The 22956-nt window shown below is 30.4% G+C and overlaps 1 protein-coding gene across 1 annotated transcript in view; it reads left to right on the top strand.

The window, feature by feature from the left end:
* LOC107456163 (loricrin) overlaps positions 1-21349 on the top strand; it is a 41685-nt gene extending 20336 nt beyond the window's left edge. The window contains exons 12-22 of the mRNA XM_071186964.1: positions 4194-4220; positions 6777-6827; positions 8317-8343; positions 10027-10164; positions 10681-10725; positions 12909-12956; positions 14654-14713; positions 15883-16098; positions 16144-16293; positions 18852-18887; positions 21170-21349. Coding sequence (XP_071043065.1) covers positions 4194-4220; positions 6777-6827; positions 8317-8343; positions 10027-10164; positions 10681-10725; positions 12909-12956; positions 14654-14713; positions 15883-16098; positions 16144-16293; positions 18852-18887; positions 21170-21189 — 818 coding nt within the window. The 3' untranslated portion in view covers positions 21190-21349. The remainder of the gene's footprint in view (positions 1-4193; positions 4221-6776; positions 6828-8316; positions 8344-10026; positions 10165-10680; positions 10726-12908; positions 12957-14653; positions 14714-15882; positions 16099-16143; positions 16294-18851; positions 18888-21169) is intronic.
* The last annotated feature ends 1607 nt before the right edge of the window (positions 21350-22956 follow it).

The raw sequence follows: 22956 nt of genomic DNA on the forward strand, positions 1-22956 counted from the left end.
AAATAAAATATTACATTTTATATTATAATTATATATAGATATTTTGCACTGAAAATAAATAATTTCTTTAAATACTAATTTTTTTACAGGGAGAGAAAAAGAAAAAAAATATTGTTTTGTTTTTGTCAGAATTAATATAAAAACGTAGATAGCATCACCTTTCGCATTACCATTGAAAATCGCTTCCTAATCTTTTGAAAGACATGCATTTTACGTTTTAGATTTCAGGCTAAACAAAATAAAATCATTTTCTATTTTTTAGACTTTTTAGACTTTAACCTTTTTTTTTATAACTTAATTAATTTCTTAGCATTGACGTATTAGCACACCACTTTCGTCTATACAACCGGAAATTCTCACCCCCTGAAGCGTCCTTTTTATTTTAGGTTTGACTAAAATATAATTATTTTCCCTTTTCTGGATTGCTAAAAAAATGCAGTACTTAATATTTTTATTTTATTTTATCATTTTCTTAATTTTAGTTTGGTTAGTTTTATTTTAATTATGTGAAATTGATGGAGAGTGCTTGCTCAGCAAGTAGAGTAACCACTTAATAGCAACGAACGCAGAGGCAAATAGCATCATTGGTATCTTAGAAATAATAAATTCAATTTGACGATAAAATGACAATAAATTTTACTAGTAAAAAGATGATTGATCTTCTTATTGTCCCCAAACATAGCCTTGCAGTTGAAATTTGAGCACTCTAGATTCTTGGCTGTTAAAAGTTATTAATTTACAGTAAGCATGAATAAAATATACAGGAATTAATGGTAGATTAAAAATATAACTTGTTTAAAGAAAAGGAATTTATATTGAGAAAAAATGTGTTGTCAAAACTACTAGAATGGGCTAAAATTTACAGCGTTTCTTGGGAATACCAGAAAAAAACCCAACACGTTTTGGAATGATTTTGGTAAAATTAACAATAAAAATATGGTTTTACAGTGTATAACAAATTTTGGCAAATGTGGTTAAATTTAGTAATTTCATCAGGATGCCTTAGAGTTTGGTATAAAAACCATTTATTTGGTTAAATTTTCTTTTCAGTGTTGTATTTTTTACTAAATATGTGGTAGTAAGAAATATAACTTTTAAAACCAGAATTTCCGGTAAGCCGTTAACATATGAATCGAAAAATTACTAAATGAATGATTTAAATACCGCATATTTTGAGTTAATAAGCCAAAATTGTTTTCTTTTTTTACCAGAAATGTCTTTACCGTATAGTACGGTAATTTTACTAGGATTTTTTTTTATCTGCACAGTGAAATTAAAAAGGAATCCACCACAAATTTTGTTGCAGAACAACATCCGGCAAATTTTCTGCAATCGTAACTAAAATGTTAACTCATTTTGAGTCATAGTATCATTAAATTTATTTATTGAAGGGTTAGTTTGCAGAGTAATATAATTCCAATCTATGTAAAAGTTGTAGCAAAAATATGCACTATAATTTGGTTCAAAGTACATCAATATTTTTACCAGTGTAGTGCTAACGATGCTTGTTAGGCTTTGATGCATTTCTTCACACGGGTCATAGATAGCAGTGCATGATTGATTTAAATGTCAGCAATAGCATCTATCATTAAATCCAACAAGGAGTATAAATGATTAGAAAAATAAACTACGCCAGCTTGAAAGAATGTTAAATTTAATTAATAGTTTACGCTCTACGAATTTCGCATTAAGCTTACATAAACAACCTTTTTATAACGATATTGAATCTGCCCATAACAACACAGGGTGCCAGTACTTTATAATGAAAAATCCATTTTCGCCGTAAAATTTTACGAAAAAAATAACAAAATCTGATACACAGTAATTTTTACAGTAATATTTACAGCAAAATTATTCAAGCTCTGCAATTAAATGAATATAACTGCAAAAATTGCGGCACTAAAATTTACGGATGCTTCACTTAGGGTGCCAGTAATTTTTACCGTACTTTGATCCAGATTTTTTTACAATATGCAATGTAAAAAATTTAAGACTGTATTGAACCATAATATTGTGACAATTTTCTACAACTATACTATGGAGTATCATTTCAATTCATTTCGTAGACTTGATTCTACGGCTCAGCTTGAACTGAAATATATAGTTCAATTTAATAATTTTTTACAACATGCACTGTTAAAGATTTAAGACCGTATTGAACCATAATATTGTTACCATTTTCTACAACTTTACTATGGGGTATCATTTTAATTCATTTCGTAAACTTGATTCTACGGCTCAGCTTGAACTGAAATTTTAATAATTAAGTAAATTTTTTTAGAGTTGAATCAAATTGGCATCATTTGATTGTACAAATATTAACATCATTTTTATTCAACTTGAATGAAAACATCTTTCAATTTAACAATTTATTAAAAATGCACCGTGTTATGATACAAATATAAACGACATTTTGATTCAACTTGAATGGAAACATCCTTCAATTTGACAATTTATTAAAAATACATCTACTTTGCATCGTGTTATGGTACAAATATTAAATATATAATTATTCATCTTGAACAAAAACAAGGTTCAATATAACACCTTGTTAACGCTTTATCAAATTTTAATCGCATTATGGTTCAGATTAGAGATATTATGATTCAACTTTGAACCAGTGTATAAAATTTTACGTTTAACTCATACTTTAGCTTTAAATGTATTCTGTAAGATTTCGGTTTTAGTTGTGTTGTCTTAAAATGGATCTTAAAATTGTCACATTATTACTTAGTTGTCACAAATTTCATTTTCAAAAATTCGAGAATAAATTACTGTAAAAAGTATCGGCACTCAGGGTACTTGTATATTTTTTTAACGGTAAAATCAATTTTTACAGGGACATATTACGGAACAAAAAATCTGATTTACTGTAACTTTTACAGGAATACTTAAAGTAAAATCACTGAATTATTCCAATTAAGTAAATATATAAAAATTATGGTATATTTTACGGTTAAAATGGATTTTTTAGATGATGTGTCATGAGTGCCAAAACTGTAATTTGATCCCGAATTTTTTACAGTGAACTTGAATATCCTTTTTTGAAGTCCTTGGTGTGGTGGAAAGTTAATAATTTATACAGGGAATTAAAACAATCTTTCAATTGGTTTTAAAATAGAATAATTTTGTATAACTCTGAAATGGTTTGTTAAAAAAATAATGATTCTTGTTGAAGTGTAAGATCATACAAATCTGCACCAACCTTACATGAAGTTAAATGTAGTTGGGAAATAAGGCAAGTTTAGATTTCTGTTCAATGGTTTATTTTAAATTAAAATCTATATTAACGACTCATAAAAGTTGGAGCAAACTTGAACGATATTATAGTTCAAAATGCCAAGGCAAAATTTTGAACTAAATTTTCTGTAACTACGCTCTATAACAAAAAAATCGACGCACCAAGAAGCAATTATCCGATTGCTTTGGAATTTCGTATGCATGAATGTTTTGAACAGATATGGCTGGAATGATGCCGACTGGGGACGCATAGTCTTTAGCGACGAATCCCGCTTCCAACTGTGTCCTGACGATCATCGAAGACGCGTTTGGTGACACACAGGGCAGAGGGGGGGGGATCCTGCCTTTACTATTGCACGCCACACCGGTCCTCAACAAGGCATTATGGTCTGGGGTGCCATTTCCTTTGACAGCCGGACCCCTTTGGTCGTCATTAGAGGTACACTTACTGTACAGCTGTACGTCGACGACATTCTAAGACCTGTTTTGCTACCGTTCCTTATGCAGCGTCCTAGTCTGGTTTTTCAGCAGGACAATGCCAGACCACATACGGCACGTGCTGCTATGAACTGTCTGCAAGCTTGTCAAACTCTTCCTTGGCCTGCCAGATCACCAGATTTCTCTCCCATCGTGCATGTCTGGGATATGATGGGAAGGCGATTGCATCTGGCACGGAATGTTGATGACCTCGTTCGACAATTGGATCGAATTTGGCAGGAAATACAGCAAGAGACCATCCGGGAGCCAGGCTAGAGCCAGGCTTGTATCCAGGCTAGAGGCGGGTCAACACCTTATTGAACTTGCTACTGTAACTCTGCAATAAATTATTCAATTGTTCTGAAATTTTAATCATTTTCGTTTCAATCAGACAACTTCTTCTTGGTGCGTCGATTTTTTTGTTATAAAGTGTATTATTTACAAATGTGACATTTTAAAAAAATTTTAAATTTCAGGACCTTACCAAGGCGGACCCGGACCAGGTATTATTGTCTTTAGTATCATAAATAAATCCTATAAATCGTCTGTATATTACCTCAAGTGACTCATTAAACTCATTATATGAAACTAGTTATATTAAACTCATTATATGAAACTCATTATATTAAACTCATTATATGAAACTAGTGACTCATTAAACTCATTATATGAAAAAAATCAAATTGCTATTAAAAAGTTTCTAAAAAATTATTTTATGGGATAAAGGCATTAATAAATAACTTAAATAACAAAACTAATTAATTAATCTTATTTTGTTTTCGTTAAATTTTTTTTCTACAAATAAAAATTACTTAACTTTGGCTTTTGGCGAATTGTTCACTTTAGGTTGTATACTAATGATATGTGGGTAGAAATGAATAAAAATACATAGATCAAATTTTATTTTTTCTTAAAAGAAAAGGGTTTTGGATTTTAATTTTAATGACAATATATTTTTCAATTGACATAAAACATTGATTTTAAATTTACCATGAACTGCTCGAAAAATTAGGAGAGCAAGCTGAAAAGTGTTAAAACTTTTGCGCGATAGCCATGCATGAGCATAAAATGGAGAACACAGGTGTAACAAAACGCAATACAGAAAAAAAACAATTGTATGAGAATTTTAATTATTCGGAATGGTATAAAGAGCATGACATGATGCTTCAATTCAACAATTTGTATGTAAACATGTGAATAACATGTAAATGACAAAAAAATTGATTGTATGGAAATGATACAGAATGTTTAATATGGTGTGTAGTCCTCACGAACTGCCAAGACTTCTGCATATCTATTTTGCAACCTATTTTGAGATTAAGTTATCGACGAGACTTTGGAGGAACATTGTTCCACTCTTGATAAGTTGCGATTTCCAAATCTTGGACAGAAACAGGAGGCCATGTCATTACCGCAACGCGTCGCGCATCCTAAGCATGCTTGATCGGATTAAGATCAGGAAAACATGCCATCTTCTCTGTACGCTGCATTGTTTTAGCTTCAAGAAAGTTCTCCCCTAGACGAGCTGTATGAGGTTCGGCTTTATCCTGTTTAAAAAAAGAGAATCACCGATAACTGCAGTGTGAGATACGACAGAGGGTCTCAGGATCTCTTCTGTATACCTGTTGAGTTGCCAAAGTCCACTTATGTAGATTCCAACTAGTACCATCAAACCTCCTCGTTTGTAATGTGTTCTTTCCTGAACGAATATAGAGTTTTTCCGAGTTCTCCTTTCTCGCCATATGAAAACATGTCTGTTGTCACACTCTAAACTGAAGCGGTTCCCGTTTATAGACAGCACTAGAAAGCAATAACTTTGCATTTAGTTTCGATATTCAGCAGGCGACTTTTCATTGGGCCTCATGGTGTCCGGCTGCTAATGGAATAGACAACATTGACCTACCAGTATACAGACCATCCTCTCGTAGTACCCGATTGTTTGGCTTGAAATCCTTCGTCTGATTGTTCAAAGAAACTGTTTTTGAATTAGTGTGACATTGGCTGTTCTGTCTCAACTATCTGTTAACTGGATATATTAGTCATTATTTGCTAAGGTAGCACGTGGACGACTTTGTCCTGGACTACGTCGATCATGTTTCTCGGAATCGATTTCACAGTCTTATAATGACCCCTCTCGTCACTCCAACAGCGTATTCCAGTCTCCTGATAACATGATAACATCTCCCGATAACATGATAACATCTCCCGATAACATTTTCAAATAACTTTTTCTCAAAATAAAAGCCGAAAGGTTGAATTTCCCCACTAAGAGAGCGAAATACAGCAGATTCTGCAAAATCAAGACTTTTGCACTCATATCCTGTTTCTGACTTTTGACGTCATGAAGGTTAATTTGCATGAGAAATTTTTCTTCTTCTGTTTTCTACTATACTTAAGACTATGTCTTGCCTTAGTTATCAAAAGAAACATTTGAGTCATTCATTTGAGTCATAGTTATCAAAAGAAACATTTCATTAAATCCACGTGCTCCGCTATTTTATTTTGGCAATGTATTTTAGGAACTTAGATAAGTTTAAAAAATTAGCCCCTTCTTTTATTTAGCCACTGGTTAGAGTTATCAAATATATTTCTCAGTATTTGTTGCTGTTTACTTTCATATATTTATTATATATACCATTGCTGTATATCCCATGTTGCTATATACCATTGTATCATATTTACCACTTTGATACAGCAACTGATTTCTCAAAATGGTACAAATACTAAAACAATTTTTTAAAATATTTGTTGTTTATATCGTGAAGATTTATATAATCATAAAGCAATATTGCAGCACTTTTTCACACATCTTTATGTTGCTGTGCTAAAGTTAGATTAAATACATACGTAACAGATATGAGCCAAAGAACTTTAGGAACGGCGTGACTTTAAGTTTAATATTAAAACGCATAAGCATGCTTCAATAGTAATTTTGCAAGTATGGGACAATGCACTAATAGAATAATGAAACAAACAAAGATTTGCAAAAATGGAACAATGCATTGAAAAATGAAACGAAATCTTTCGCAAAGAGTAAACATTTTCTTTCATCCTTTCAGTTTTACAAGGACCATCAGGACCCGCTGAAGGATCAAATGATTACGAACAGTGTAGGTGTTTTATAAATTCTTAATTTTATTTACCAACTTAATACGATGGGTGAATAAATTTTTAGAGACATTATTCGCCTTTTTGTTTTTTGCACTTTTTGTTTTATACTTTTCACACATGGCACCACTTACTGTGACAGTTTTAAGTCGATAGGAGGATTTTGGTTCGGGACGCCGCTGATTTTTCATTCATAAAAAACACACAATTAAGCTAGACCCTAATTGAAAATATATTCAAAAGAACATAAATGTGTTAAAAATTCTGACGGGCATATACTTGTTCAGCAGGTCCTGATTTCTTTCGGTTGTGAAACCATAAATGATCGATTTGCTTTTGGCGGAATCTCGACATGAGTTTTTAAAATATATTGGCCAAAAATCGCCAATTTCACAAGCCATCATTAACTACATCTACAGTTTTAACGCATCTACATCTACAGTTCAACATGATTAACGTATCTGTAAACTGGTTGTTTAATAATTTAGGAATAACTTTCTTCCCCATATCTTCTCCGGGTATACAACAAACTGTTTCCGTCATACATAGTTTTATTTAATTTTCTGTAATGGTGCGTGGATTTCCATTTCGACTAATACTGTAACTTAACAGGAAAGATGATCTTGTTGCGGTTTTATTATAGGCTTTTGTCTAATACAGCAAGTTCTGATTATTTGAAGCCTTATGCCTCTTTTGCAGAAACTTAGGTTTCTGTGGAACAAATTTTGGGAATGCTGCCATAGATATACATATTTACGCAACGATTAATAATTTTTTTCCCCACAGTATACATGACTTCACGGTTGTTTTTATTTCGATCAAAGCTCCAAGCACGTAATGTCGATTTACAATCTTTTCAAAGGGTCTTATCGATTGCTGACGATGCTTCGAATATATTTCAATAGAGGTTGAACTATAAATATTTAATTAAACAAGAAATTGCAAAAAACTGAGCATTATACCTAATATTTTCGTCACCTACTGTGTTTGATTACTTCAAAACTAAATGCTTAAAATTCATATTTATTGAAAAGAAAATGACAATTTGTTTGTCAAGAATTAAAGTTCCATTCAAGAATAGAATGATTTATTAACATTCTACTCGAATAGGTGGACAAATTTTCATAAATCCATTTTTTTCCTTTAAATACTCGCACACTTTCTTTTCTTAGTAGAGTTCATTATAATAATCTAATAATATTTTATAATATTTTATAGTGTTATCTTATAATATTTTAAAAAGCAAATAAGTTAATTAACATTTACTTAAAAATTATTGTTTTTTGAATTAAAATAAATTACAATATTCAATTACATATCATGATAAAGTTATGTTTGAAGTGATATTTATAATGCGAGTATTTAGAGGTGATTCTAAAAACCCTATTCTTAGAGAAACTTAAAGCAAAATAAAAAGATAAAGTTTGGTGAATTATGTTTCGTGTTTTATGAATTATTATGATCCTTTGTAATTATTTTTTTAATTTTTAGTTTACCATGATGTATTTGGACCTCCTCGTAAGTAGTATTTTTACGTATAAGTCATATAGTAGGAATATATGAATGAAATCTTAGCACAAAATTATTAAAAAAAACTTAATAAATAGTAGCATTTAAAGCATTTAGAATTTAAGCATACACATTTTTCTAAAAATGAGAAGCATATAAATCATAAGTAATTGATTCGGAATGATTGTTAATTTTTCGTTGCAAATATACTTGATTGTATACATTTTAAAAATTAAAAAAGAATTATTTTAAGTTTCTTTTTCTAGACCAATTTCAGAAAGTAATAATTCAGAGAAAAACAGAAGAACTCAGAAAATAATAATTTTTTTATTATTTGAACAGAATAATGAAAAGAGCATTTATTTATTTTACATAAAAAATTCTGTTTGCTTTATAAAATTGGTAAAATCTAAACAGAGAATGTAAAAATCTGTATCCAAGGCGTTTTGAAAAATAATGAAGTATGTAAAATTTTCAAGTTTTTATGAAAATTAAGTTGAAAATTTAAAATCCCATTCTTTTGCTTGTGTTGCTAATTGCTTCATATTCCGTAGGTTCCACACTATTTGTTATCAACGATTGTTAGTCCACAAACTTCTACATCGCTTTTGTAAAAACAAGGATCTATAGACTAAATTCTTTCTAATAAGATTGTAAAGTAGCTTTTAGCTTCTAAATTAACCAATATAAATGACTGTCAGTTTGTAGATTTCTTAAAAGAAAATGTTCATTTTGTGTTTATAAAAATCACAGATTTATGAATTAATTTTTTTCTAAATAAGTTCATAAAGTATGCTGCAACTTCTAAACTAATCGATAAGAAAAACTGTCTCAGTTTGTCAAGCTTAAAAAAAAGAAAAGAAAAAAATGTCATTTATTGTATTTTTTTTTATAGGAACCACAGATTTATAGATTAAATTCTTTCTTATGGGATTCAAAAGCAGCTTTTATCTTCTAAGCAAATCGATGCAAATGAATGTTAATTTGTCATTTTCTAGAAAAAGGTTCTTTGTCCTATTTTGCAAACGTATCATATTAAAAGTCAAACTGGTTCTTACTAAACTTTAAGTTTTTTTATTCTTGTTTTCAAAAACAAAAAGCTCATATAGATAAGGTCAAAACTTCAAAACAATTACTCTAATTACATATTTTTTCTTATCTTAAAATAATGGAGGCCTGGATAGCCTGGTTGGTAGGGCGTTGGACCCAAGCCCAATTAGGTCGTGGGTTCGATCCCCTCCGGCTGAAAACTCCCCGTGTAGTAAATGGTGACTGGTTCATGTTAAATCTGTCAGGTTACAAAGTCCTTCATGTTTCCATAACAAATTATGTCTCTAGGGTTACTGAATTGGAAATGATCGTTTTTCGGTTCAGGTTAAAATTACGATCTGCGGTTGGATGGCGTATGAATGTGTCCTCCCTGTGAAACGGGATTGACGTATGTATGTTACCTCCGGATCATCCTCAAGGATGCTTCCCAGACTGTCACCAATAGCCCATTGGGCTGCTTTGGTGCTATGTAAATGAAAGTATAAACCAACCCTTAAATAATGGTGTTATTTTTTTTAACATCCAAAATAAGGACCATTACCAAGAGTTATATTTTTGTTGTTGAAATATACTTTTCTTTTGAAGTATACAAAAGTAAACAAATACTTTACTTTATATTTTGATAAATTATCTTTATTGCAGAAGGTTGGAATGAAGGTGGAGGTGGAGGTAACGGAGGTGGAGGTAATGGAGGTGGAGGTAATGGAGGTGGAGGTAATGGAGGTCGAGGCAATGGAGGTGGAGGCAATGGAGGTGGAGGCAATGGAGGTGGAGGTTCAAGTAAGTTATTTCAAAGATAAAATTTAAAAAAAAAATCTATGAATTTAGATGACATTTAAAAATTGAGTCAGGAAGAAATTTGGAAAGTCTTATTTTAAAACAATGACGAGCCTCATGAAAATTAAAACACAAAACTCAGAAAACTGATAAATTAGTGTAGCAGATAGCTTAATGTATTAGCCAGCAATTTAGTTTTACGTAAAGAAAGTTTCAAAAATGAATTCCACATACGAAGAACGTTAGAGTAAAAAGTGATAACCCACATTTTCCTTGTTAAGAGAGAACAGCTTTTCCTGTCCTATATAATGTAGAAGTGAGTATATCATNACATATATATATAAAATTTATCTTAATAATAATAATAATGGTAATAATGTAACCTATCTACACGAAAGAAAGGCTACTACAGAAAGGTTAGAAACTGTAATTTTTATAAAGGTAGACCCAAATACTCTTAAAAAACATTCGCTCGATGTATTTAGTAATTATTGTAATAAAAATGTTTCAAATATTTAGGTTCTTCTGCTGCTGCTGCATCTGGCGGTGGAGGTGGTGGAGGAGGTATTTTTTTTAATACATTAAAATAATATTTATTTTTATTTATCTATTTACTTAACGAAAAATGAAAATCTAATTTTAACGCATAAATTAAAAGTTCTTCATTTGCTTGCTTCACAAAAGTTTTGATCTGAACTTTAAGTAAAAGAATATATTGGAGGTGAATGTAGAAATTTCTTTTACTAGGGATCTAATTAACAAATGCATTACACGAAAGAAAATGACTCGGAATGTATTTTCTGATTATGAGGTCTCAGGTTCGAAACCCACATTTGTCAAAAATTTATTTCTCTTCATTTTAATCCTTTTCTTAATCACTTCACATATCGGACATGAGAGTGGAAACTTCAGCAGTTTTTCAAAACGTAGTTGCTTTATTTTCAGTTCAATAGAAATGTTTGTTATGCATATTGCTATTCTTATTATTCGTATAATAATATTCACTTAAAATATTCAGCAGTTAATGTAATGTAAATAATCTAACTTATCTACGAGAAAGAGAGTCTACTACAGAAAGGTTAGAAACTGTAATTTTTTTTAAGATAGATCCTAAATACATTTATGAAAACATTCGCTTAAAGCATTCAGTGATTATTGTAATAATGAAAATGTACCTCAGCTGCACAAAAGGATATCATCTGCAAAATATTAGAAACTGTAATTCTTATAAAAGTATACACAAAATATTCTTATAATAATATTCAATTAAAATACTCAGCAGTTAATGTAATGATAATAATCTGACTTATCTACGCGAAAGAGAGTCTACTACAGAAAGGTTAGAAACTGTAATTTTTTTAAAGATAGATCCCTAATACATTTATGAAAACATTCGCTTAAAGCATTCAGCGATTATTGCAATAATGAAAATGTACCTCAGCTGCACAAAAGGATATCATCTGCAAAATATTAGAAACTGTAATTCTTATAAAAGTAAACACAAAATATTCTTGTAATAATATTCACTTAAAATATTCAGCAGTTAATGTAATGTAAATAATCTAACTTATCTACGAGAAAGAGAGTCTACTACAGAAAGGTTAGAAACTGTAATTTTTTTTAAGATAGATCCTAAATACATTTATGAAAACATTCGCTTAAAGCATTCAGTGATTATTTCAATAATGAAAATATACCTCAGCTGCACTAAAGGATATCATCTGCAAAATATTAGAAACTGTAATTTTTATAAAAGTATACACAAAATATTCTTATAATAACATTGACTTAAAATTTTCAGCAGTTAATGTAATAATAATAATCTAACTTATCTACAAGAAAGAGAGTCTACTACAGAAAGGTTAGAAACTGTAATTTTCTTAAAGACAGATCCTAAATACATTTATGAAAACATTCGCTTAAAGCATTCAGTGATTATTGAAATAATGAAAATGTACCTCAGCTGCACAAAAGGATATCATCTGCAAAATATTAGAAACTGTAATTCTTCTAAAAGTATACACAAAATATTCGTATAATAATATTCACTTAAAATATTCTGCAGTTAATGTAATGATAATAATCTAACTTATCTACGCGAAAGAGAGTCTACTACAGAAAGGTTAGAAACTGTAATTTTCTTAAAGATAGATCCTAAATACATTTATGAAAACATTCGCTTAAAGCAGTCAGTGATTATTGCAATAATCAAAATGTACCTCAGCTGCACTAAAGGATATCATCTGCAAAATATTAGAAACTGTAATTCTTATAAAAGTATACCCAAAATATTCTTATAATAATATTCACTTAAAATATTCAGCAATTAATGAAATGATAATAATCTAACTTATCTACGCGAAAGAGAGTCTACTACAGAAAGTTTAGAAACTGTAATTTTTTTAAAGATAGATCCTAAATACATTTATGAAAACATTCGCTTAAAGCATTCAGTGATTATTGCAATAATGAAAATGTACCTCAGCTGCACTAAAGGATATCATCTGTAAAATATTAGAAACTGTAATTCTTATAAAAGTATACACAAAATATTCTTATAATAATATTCACTTAAAATATTCAGCAATTAATGAAATGATAACAATCTAACTTATCTACGCGAAAGAAAGTCTACTACAGTAAGGTTAGAAACTGTAATTTTTGTAAATGTAGACTTAAATACTCTTAAAAAACATTCGCTCGATGTATTTAGCAATTATTGTAATAAAAATGTTTCAAATATTTAGGTTCTTCTTCTGCTGCTTCTTCTGCTGCATCTGGTGGTGGTGGTGGAGGTAATTTTTTTAATGCATTAAAATAATTTTTATTTTTATTTATCTATCTACTTAACGAAAAATGAAAATCTAATTTTAACGCATAAATTAAAAGTTTTTCATTTGACTCTTTAACAGAATTTTTGATCTGAACTTTAAGTAAAAGAATATATAGGGGTGAATGTAGAAATTTTTTTTACTTGGGATCTAATTAACAAATGCATTACACGAAATAAAATGACTTGGAATGTATTTTCTGATTATGAGATCTCAGATTCGAAACTCACATTTGTCAAAAATTTATTTCTATTCGCTTAATTAATTGTCTTAATCATTTCACATGCCAGATATGAGAGTGCAAACTTCAGCAGCATTTCAAAACGCAGTTGTTTTATTTTCATTTCAATAGAGATATTTGCTATGCATATTGCTTCATTGAGAATTTTCCAGATTTGCTGTTTTTCCTAATTTTTTTCACTTACTCTTGTATAGATTAAACGGAAGAAGATTTCCATCGCCTCTAACAAGTAAAAATTAAATAAAGAAGTAGATAATTAAGAAATAATTAAATAGAAACTACAAAATAACAGCAATAGAGAAGCTAATTTGAAAATAATAGATGTAAAGTTTAAAATTTCGCAAAATGGTAAAATATCCGACTTGTTAAGTCTACGCATATTATGTCTACGCAATTTTTAAAAAACTAATGGAAATATAAATTTTTTTAAAAAATATTTATTATTTGATTTGTTTCTTGAATTTCATGCACGCAAAAAAATTTATATAGAAAATATTTAACTTTATATCCCGTTATTTTTATTGTAAGCAGCGTCGGTAGAGGACGAGGAAATTTTAAAAGTCATTTATGTCCTAAAAAATTAATGATTTCTGTGTGAAGCGGTTAAGTTCTATTATAAAACAGCGACAAGTCATGTGACAAAGTTATAAACAAAAGGAATGAATAGTTTATTGTTTTAGCTACCATTTTATTTTAAAAATATAACTTAATAAGAATTTCAAAAATTAAATTACTTATGCCTTCTCTAAAAATAATTTTTTAATTATCTAAATTGTGTTTTATGTGTACGTTTAAGTGTTTAAAAATGAGAAACTTTTGCTTCCATTTTTCTATTTTTCAAGAATTCTAAAAAAAAAAGAAGAGATATTTTCTTTCGTGACCTAAAAACTCTGCAGCTGCGTGAAAAAAACTTCTGAATAAGGAATAGAAATAGTAAATTTTATAAAGATGTACCCAAAATATTCTTATAATAACATTCACTTAAAATATTCAGCAATTAATGTTATAGTAATAATGTAACCTATCTACTCGAAAAAAAGTCTACTACAGAAAGGTTAGACACTATAATTTTTATACAGATAGATCCAAAATATTTTTATAAAAACATTCGCTTAAAGCATTCAGCAATTATTGCAATAATAAAAATGTACCTCAGCTGCACAAAAGGATATCTTCTACAAAATATTACAAACTGTAATTCTTAGAAAGATGTACACAAAATACTCTTATAATAATATTCACTTAAAATATCAAGCAATTAATGTGATGATAATAACCTAACTTATCTACTTGAAAGAAAGTCTTCTACAGTAAGGTTAGAAACTGTAATTTTTATAAAGGTAGAATCAAATACTCTTAAGAAAAACATTCGCTCGATGTGTTTAGCAATTATTGTAATAAAAATGTTTCAAATATTTAGGTTCTTCTTCTTCTTCTTCTGCTGCTGCTGCATCTGGAGGTGGAGGTGGTGGTGGAGGAGGTAATATTTTTAATTCATTAAAATAATTTTTACTTATCTATTTACTTAACAAGTAATGAAAATCTAATTTCAACGCATAAATTAAAAGTTTTTCGTTTGCCTGCTTAACAGTATTTTTGATCTGAACTTTGAATAAAAGAACAGAAAGGAGGTGAATGTAGAAAAGATTTTTACTTGTGATCTTATTAACAAATGCATTACACGAAAGAAAAGCAATCGAAGTATTTCTGATTATGGAGTCTTAGGTTACGGATACGATTGAGAAAGATTCCTCAGCATTTCAAAATGCAGGTGTAGTTTTATTTTCACTTCAATAGAGATATTCGTTATGCATACTGCTTCAGTAAGAATTTTCCAGATTTACTTTTCTTAATTTTCCTACCTAGTCTTGCCTAGATTAAGCAGAGGAAGATTTCCATTGCCCTTAACAATTATTTTATTCACTTTAAAAATTAAACAAAGTTTTTTTAAAATAATTTTATTTTGATTTTTTTTGAATAATTTGATTTTTTTAAAATAAAGACTAAACAATAGCGGCATTTACGAAGCTAATTTAAAAATAATCGACGCAAAGTTTGCAAAATGGTCTGACTTGTTGAACCGGTATATAGTATAGATGGCACACATTTTTTACTGCTTTATTATGACTTTACGGATATAATCTTCCATTCCTATATTGCATACCTGCCAATTTTCACTTTTTCCGAGAATGGATTTTCAGAGTGGTTGTAAAACAATAAACGGAAAACAATCTGACTCAAAAATATATTTATATTTCGATCCTGTTGAAATTCGCTTGTACAAGGATTATTATGCTTTTATATATTTATTGTAATTATTTATATGTAGTGGTGGTCAAACTCATTTATAATTATCATTATAATTCAAAAAGTTAATTGGAATAACATGAGTATTGCTACCACTTTAAATATGAAAATAAAATCTTCCGGAAAATCAGGAAGAGTTGGCAGGTATGATATTGTATTCAAATGCCCAAAAGAAACTTCTTTGATAAAACTATCAGAATTTATTTTAGTGTATATCAGGCATTGTTGCATTTTTGTTATTTCTTGTTACTGTCTTGACTTTAAAGTATTTATTCAAGAAATGCGAGGAAAAATAAGCATCTACAAATGTTTCTATGCTTGAAATTAATATTTTTTGTACAGGTCCTGGTCCAGGATCAGGTGGTGGACCAGGCCCAGGATCAGGTGGACCAGGCCCAGGTGGATCAGGTCCAGGACATGGCCCAGGACATGCCCCAGGTGGACCAGGCCCAGGATCAGGAGGTGGACCAGGCCCAGGATCAGGTGGTGGACCAGGCCCAGGATCAGGAGGTGGGCCAGGCCCAGGATCAGGTGGTGGACCAGGCCCAGGATCAGGAGGTGGACCAGGCTCAGGACCAGGTGGATCAGGCCCAGGATCAGGAGGTGGACCAGGCTCAGGACCAGGTGGATCAGGCCCAGGACATGCCCCAGGCGGACCAGGCCCAGGATCAGGTGGTGGACCAAGCGCTGGACCTGTCCCAGGGGGTGGCGGCCTTGGTGGATTAGGAGGATTAGGAGGAGGACACGGACACAGTAAAGACCATTTTTTTATTACTTCACATTACTTTGTTGGAGAGGGTACTTAATGGAAAGGGTTAGTCCTATGTCACATCGCGACGTCACCATCGACACCTCTCCCAAAGCGTTCCAATATCAAAATGGAAACAAAGTTTAACATTTCGTTTCCTACTGAAACTGATGTGACATATGTTTTTAGTTTAATTTTAATAGCAAAATAGTTTGTTTAAAAATATTATTATTTGGATAGAAAATAATCAGTTTGATATAACGGAATAATTCATTTTCAGTTTAAGTCTTATTAAATTGTAAAGAAATGAAAGATTAATTATGAATTTTGCTTAATCATGTGCTTGGTCTCAAAAAATGGTTATGATTCTTATGGCACTCTTCAACATCTTATGAAATTTAATTTCTAACTCGCTTTTCGTCAAACTTATTACTGCTTTAATTTTTTTTTGTTAAGTTGAGGTTGAAGTTCATTTACGTCACACTAGAGCTGTACAATGGGTTATTGGCGACTGTCTGGGAAACATTCTTGAGGATGATCCGAAAACATGTCATTACAATTTTGATCGTCTGCAGAGGGGATGGCTCAGCTGCTTTGGTGGCTGGACGACTTACACGCGAAGTCGAGCACTTTACGGTAGAACAGTTTAACGAGGACCAATACCGCCCATCCTATATCCCTATGCAGACTGATCCAAGTGGTCACCCACCCGCACACTGACCGCAGCCAGCGATGCTTAACTTCAGCGATCTGGTGCGAACGTGTCTTGACAATCAGTCCACCGTGGGACTTTTTTTTTTTTTTTGGGAAAGGAACCAAAACTAATTGCGTGAGACGGAATGACTGTTGAAGCTATTCATGTGGGCTTGTAGCACAGAAAATAATTAAAAATGCAAACACAAATGATTTAAAAAATGAAGATGATTTAAAAAAAAGTTCTTTAACAGTTAAAGTTCGTGATTATCCGCTCCTTTTCTTGCAGGATAAATGTTTGCAAAATAACATATATTTTTCAAACCTTTAAAAAAAAAGAAGTGGAAATATTAATTACCAATATTTATGTGAAAAAATGACTAATTCTACTGACTCATTATAGAGTACACAAAAACACGTTTTTATAAATTCTCTGTAAAAATTACAAACTATGATATTTCTTATGCATGAAAATGTTGGTAATTCCATCAGAACAGGTTCGAGTTTATGAATTTACAAGCGGTTTTCATTATTAATAACAAGTAGATGCTATTAAAATTTTTCCATGAAAGGAATATATAAATATATAATTGAGTGAGTTTTATATAAGTATTAAAAAGTGATACTGAGTAGTATAATAGAAAATAGTTCTCTGATTATGTATGTATATATTGATTACTTAATAACTCACAATATATTTTAATGTTGGGCTGTATGAGGCATACTTATTTCTGGGAATTCATATTAACCCAAGAAGAACTCTAAGGAAATATCCAATCATTTATATAAATAAAATAAAATTCTTATATATTGTATATGAAGATAAACTAAAATAAAACAATTGCTGCTTGTCTGCCCGTCTGACTATATTGCGTTGAGGGTAAAATTATTGAAATAGGTAATAGTTCAAGTGCAAATAATATGAAATAAATAATAGTCCGTTAAAAAGTTATCTGTTCTCATTCTATTATTGTATTTCAGTTAATGTGTTCTGATACTGCAAGTGAGAATCCAGTTAAAATTAGATTCTTTTAAAGTACGATAAGTTATAGAACACATTTTTTTAAAAAAAACAATTACACTCTAATTAAACTGTTATAGACCAAATACACACCGATCGCACTGTTACATACTATTTTTAATTAATGAATAGTTATGATTAATTTCCTTTCGTTCGAGTTTTATACCTTATAAATTAATTTTTTTTTAATAGATATTAACCTTCAAAGAACCGCATTTAGACCAGCTGAATAGCAATTATCTAGTTCCAGCTTAAAGATTATTAAAATAACCAACATTTTAAGATTGTGTCTCTTGAAATATAAGTAACTTTTTTTTATTTTCTTCAGGATCATGGACAATTCAAACATAAATACATTTCAAAAGAATTAATTAATTTTTTCTTTTCCATTTTTAACTAAAAAACTACCTCTTAATTGTTAATTTCAAAGTTCTTCAATGCAGGTTGATTTGTATTTAGCACCATTAATGTATATTTTAAGAATTCATATCAAAACTCAGGTAATAAAAACCTTCACACTAGGTTATGAGTAACTGGAGATAAAAAAAGTAAACATCTGACTATAAATATGAACATATGACTAATCAGCATTGAGGTTAACCAATTAATCAGACCAAGCTCGGTGCGTGTTATTTCGGTAATGTAGAGTGCTTGCTCTTTAAGTAGGAGTCCAATTGTGGTCCAATTATTTTAAGGCATTTTTTTTAATTTTTTTATGGTTCTTTATGATTTCATTTAATAAATTCGTATAAGTATAAAACTTTTGGCATGAAGTGTTTTTATTTTTTTGCATTATAATCAATATTATAATTATTATCTTTGTGTATAAATTTTGCCTTTGTGTTTCAGCTAATGCTCTGATGGCTAAGCTATGCAATATGTTAGGTAAATATTTTTTCATATTTTCTTTATTTTTCTAAAGCTGCGCTTTTAAGATGAACGCAAAATGTTTCATTCAGTAACCCTTTACTTCATGTAAACAAACAGTAAAGTAACTAACTTTTTTGATATAAGTTACGATAACCTTTAACTTCATGTAAACAAGCAACAAAATAATTTTTTAAAAAAAATATAAGTCATGCAGAAATTAATTTTTCTGTAAAGTGGTTGTGATGATAAAAAGCAATTTCAAAATGTTTTTTTATTTTTTTAATTTTTTTTAACGGCAGGCCCCTGGGACATTGACCCATTGGCCTCAGGAATGCCAGAAGTGCTATTCTCTTCTCGTTACCCAGTGGGCACCTGTGGCTAAGCCACGGCGGTGGAGCAGCGTCGCCCACGTCACACAACCACAAACCCGTTTATAGGGCGGGTCACATTCGCACAATCACACACACAAAGGAGAAAGGACATAGAACACAGAGAGAGAGAGAGAAAGAAACATCCATGCTCTGACATGAAACATGAAAGAAATGACATGATGCTCTGACATGAAACATGACATGAAAGAAACACCCGCAACCATCGGCTCCGCAGTCAGGCACGCTTACCACTCGGCCACCTGCTGGGCAATTTGAAAATGTAAAAAAAGAAAATATACCCTTTAGAATGGAAGTAAAATTTTTTAACTTATTCTGAGATTTTTAAATTTTTTTTTTTAAATTTATTATTGTGATACATATTACTTAGAGGGATTGTGATGCCATAAGTTTAATTAGAAAAAAAAATACTCTTAGAATGGAAATAAAATTTCTTAGCTACTTTTGAATGATTTTTTTGGAAATTTCATTATTATTCTCAATTCATAAAATGTCATTTTTCGATTTGAAAGAACAATAGCTAACGATACCACAGTTTCAACATGTGACAGTTTACATGTGATGACATGTGACAGTTAGTACTGTTAGTATTTTTTTGATTGAGGAGAATAAATAACTATTTTTATTGAGAATAATTGGAACCATGGTAAATTCACCTGCAGCCCAAATTTAAGAATGAAATATAAAAAGTGGAAAAATGCAGATATTAAAAATACGATTTCTAAATGAAAGGAAAGTCGTCAATAATTACAACGAAATTCAACGGGTGAAACTCTAACCTCATTTTTCTTAGTTATTTTTTTTATTGATAATCAAGGTAACTTTACCCGCAACTCTAATTTCCGAACGAAAAAAAATGTACATTAAAAAAATGTATTCATATACGAAATGAAAAGCGTCAATAATTTCTACTGACAGTTCAATCGCCAGCTTTTACATTGATTTCGTTAAATTTATTTTTAATTTAAGAACCAAAGAAACTTTGTTTGGAAATCTAATTTTAGAACGAAGTAAAGGAAAAAGGATACAAATTTTAAAAATGTTACGAAAGAAATGGAATCAGTGGCTAACTACAAAATATTGAATTGGCAAAAAACTTTTTATCTGATTTCCTGATTTCAGTAAAAATATTTTTAATGAAATTCTCTAGTTGTTTAAATTTGAGAAAGAAGTAAAAAGAAAAGGATAAAAGTCTTACAAATTATATTTGTGTTTGAAAGGAAAGGCAGGACTAGGATAGCCTGGTCTGCAGGGAGCTGGACTCACGTTCGTAAGAACGGGAGCCGGCCGGAGACTTCCCGTGTAGTAAATGGTGACTGGTGCGCGTTAAATCTGTCGAGTCACAAAGTCCTTCATGTTCATATAGCAAATTATGCTTCTCGGGGTACTGGATTGGAGATTGATCATTCTCTGGTTCAGATCAAAATTACGATCTGTGGATGAATGAATGGGTTCGCTCTATAAGCAGGTGTGATGTATGGGTGTGGCAAAAGTCAAATGATTGGGCATAGATGGCGCCACTTGAAAACAAAAGCAATCTCACTCCTTCTCTTAATGGCCTCAGATAACAGCAACAAAGGAAAGGTGTCAGGGGCTTACGGCATAAATATTCTATCAGCAGAGAATCTTTAACCTCATTTCAGTATTAAAAGAGCGAAAGCAATATTCCTGCAACTGAAATTTAAAAACAAAATAAAAAGGGAATGCATAAAAATTTCAAAATTGTAATTCACAAATGAAATCATAGGCGTCAAAATTTACAGCCCTTACTTACACATAGGGAAAAAAAGCGATTTCTTTAAATCTTATTAGCGTTTATTATAGTCTTTAAAGAGTTTCAAATATATTGAAAGCGTAATAAATGAATTAAATATAATTTTTAATTGAAAAAAATATTTTTTCTTTCAGAGGGTTACTTGACCAGGTAGAAAAATAAAGGCAAAGGTTGAAGTTGAATTTGTCTCAATCCCCTTGATGAAACCAATGAACTGTACTTTAAATAATTGTAAAATGTTGTCAAATATTTAAAAATATCCAATATGTATTTTTAAATGTAATAAAAATGTATGAAACTATTTTTAGAAATGATATATGTCTTCTGTTTCAGTGATTTATTTTTCTTACAAAACAGTGGAATATAACTTTTAGACGTTTTTCCCGATGCTTTTTTCGACGACAACTGGCGTGAGATAGATGTCTTCCAAAAATGAGGACAACTTACGAAATACTTTTTCAAAAATAGATTAACCCTCAACCGACCAATACTGCATATAAGTGGCATAGAACTTTAACTTACTGGGTCAAATTAAGCCGCGCGTACAGCTGCAAATTTTATTGCTAACGTTCTAACTCTATAATTAATATATTAATAATATTTAATTATTATTTTAATTAATATTATAATTAATTGTTAAAAATGAACCTGATGGGAAATAGACTTAAAATACTTTCGGATCGTTAAGGGTAAAACATGCAAATCTTAATTTAAGCGGCAACCCCGAGTGTGTTTGGCGTGGTCATTAGCGCTACGTGATAGAAAGCAAAAAAATTAGTAGACCTAGGGGTCGGGGTTAGAACCCGGTCAAGGGTCAATTTTTAATTTTCTTTTTTATTTATTTTTCAATATTGTAACGTTAATAAGGTATTATCCGTAAATTGTTTATTTTTCTTTTTTATAAGAGCGAGTGATAGCTTAAAAATGGATAAATTTTGGCTCATATACTATGCATATAAACGACCATATACATATATTACCTATAACTTTAAAACTCGGTAAAATAATATAGTTTTAAATATTTTACAATCGTATCAAAAGAAATAATTATAGAAAAGTTAGGGGGCCCAATTAAATGGCGTAAAATACGGTTCTATGTAATAAGTGCCTGAAAGCATTTTATAAGTGGCAACTCCGTGTGTGTGTGGTCTGGCTATATAACTCGGTTAAAGGTCTATTTTTAATTTCCTTTTAAATTAATTTATTTTTTAATATTGTAGCTTAAAAAAAGTATTATTTTTCCATAAATTATTATTTTTCTTTCTTATAAGAGCGAATAATAGCTTAAAAATGGATAAATTTCGGCTCATATACTGTGCATATAAATGATCCCATATCTCCCCTTAATATTTACCTATAACTTTAAAACTCGGTAAAGTATTATACTTTTAAATATTTTACAATCGTATCAAAAGGAATAAAGATAGAAAAATTAGGGGGCCCAATTAAATGGCGTAAAATACGGTTCCATGTAATAAGCGCCTGAACGCACTTGAAGCACTTTATAAGTGGCAACTCCGTGTGTGTGTGGTCTGGCTATCAAACTCGGTCAAAAGTCAATTTTCAATTTTTTTTAAAAATTAATTTATTTTTTAATATCGTAACGTAAAACAAGTATTATTTTTCCATAAATTATTATTTTTCTTTCTTATAAGAGCGAATAATAGCTTAAAAATGGAGAAATTTTGGCTCATATACTATGTATATAAATGATCCCATATCTCCCCTTAATATTAACCTATAATTTGCAAACTCGGGCAGCCAATATTACATTTTGAAAAATCGGGACATGTCCTTTCTTATTCCTTCCTTAAGCTTTGTCCTTTCGTATAGTTTCTTATCAATTACCATAATTATTATACAATATTATAAAATTTTTAAATTTTTTATAAAATAACTTATTGGACAATGGATTACTTGC

This window comes from Parasteatoda tepidariorum, chromosome 10 (genome assembly GCF_043381705.1).
Source record: "Parasteatoda tepidariorum isolate YZ-2023 chromosome 10, CAS_Ptep_4.0, whole genome shotgun sequence".
NCBI lineage: Eukaryota > Metazoa > Arthropoda > Arachnida > Araneae > Theridiidae > Parasteatoda > Parasteatoda tepidariorum.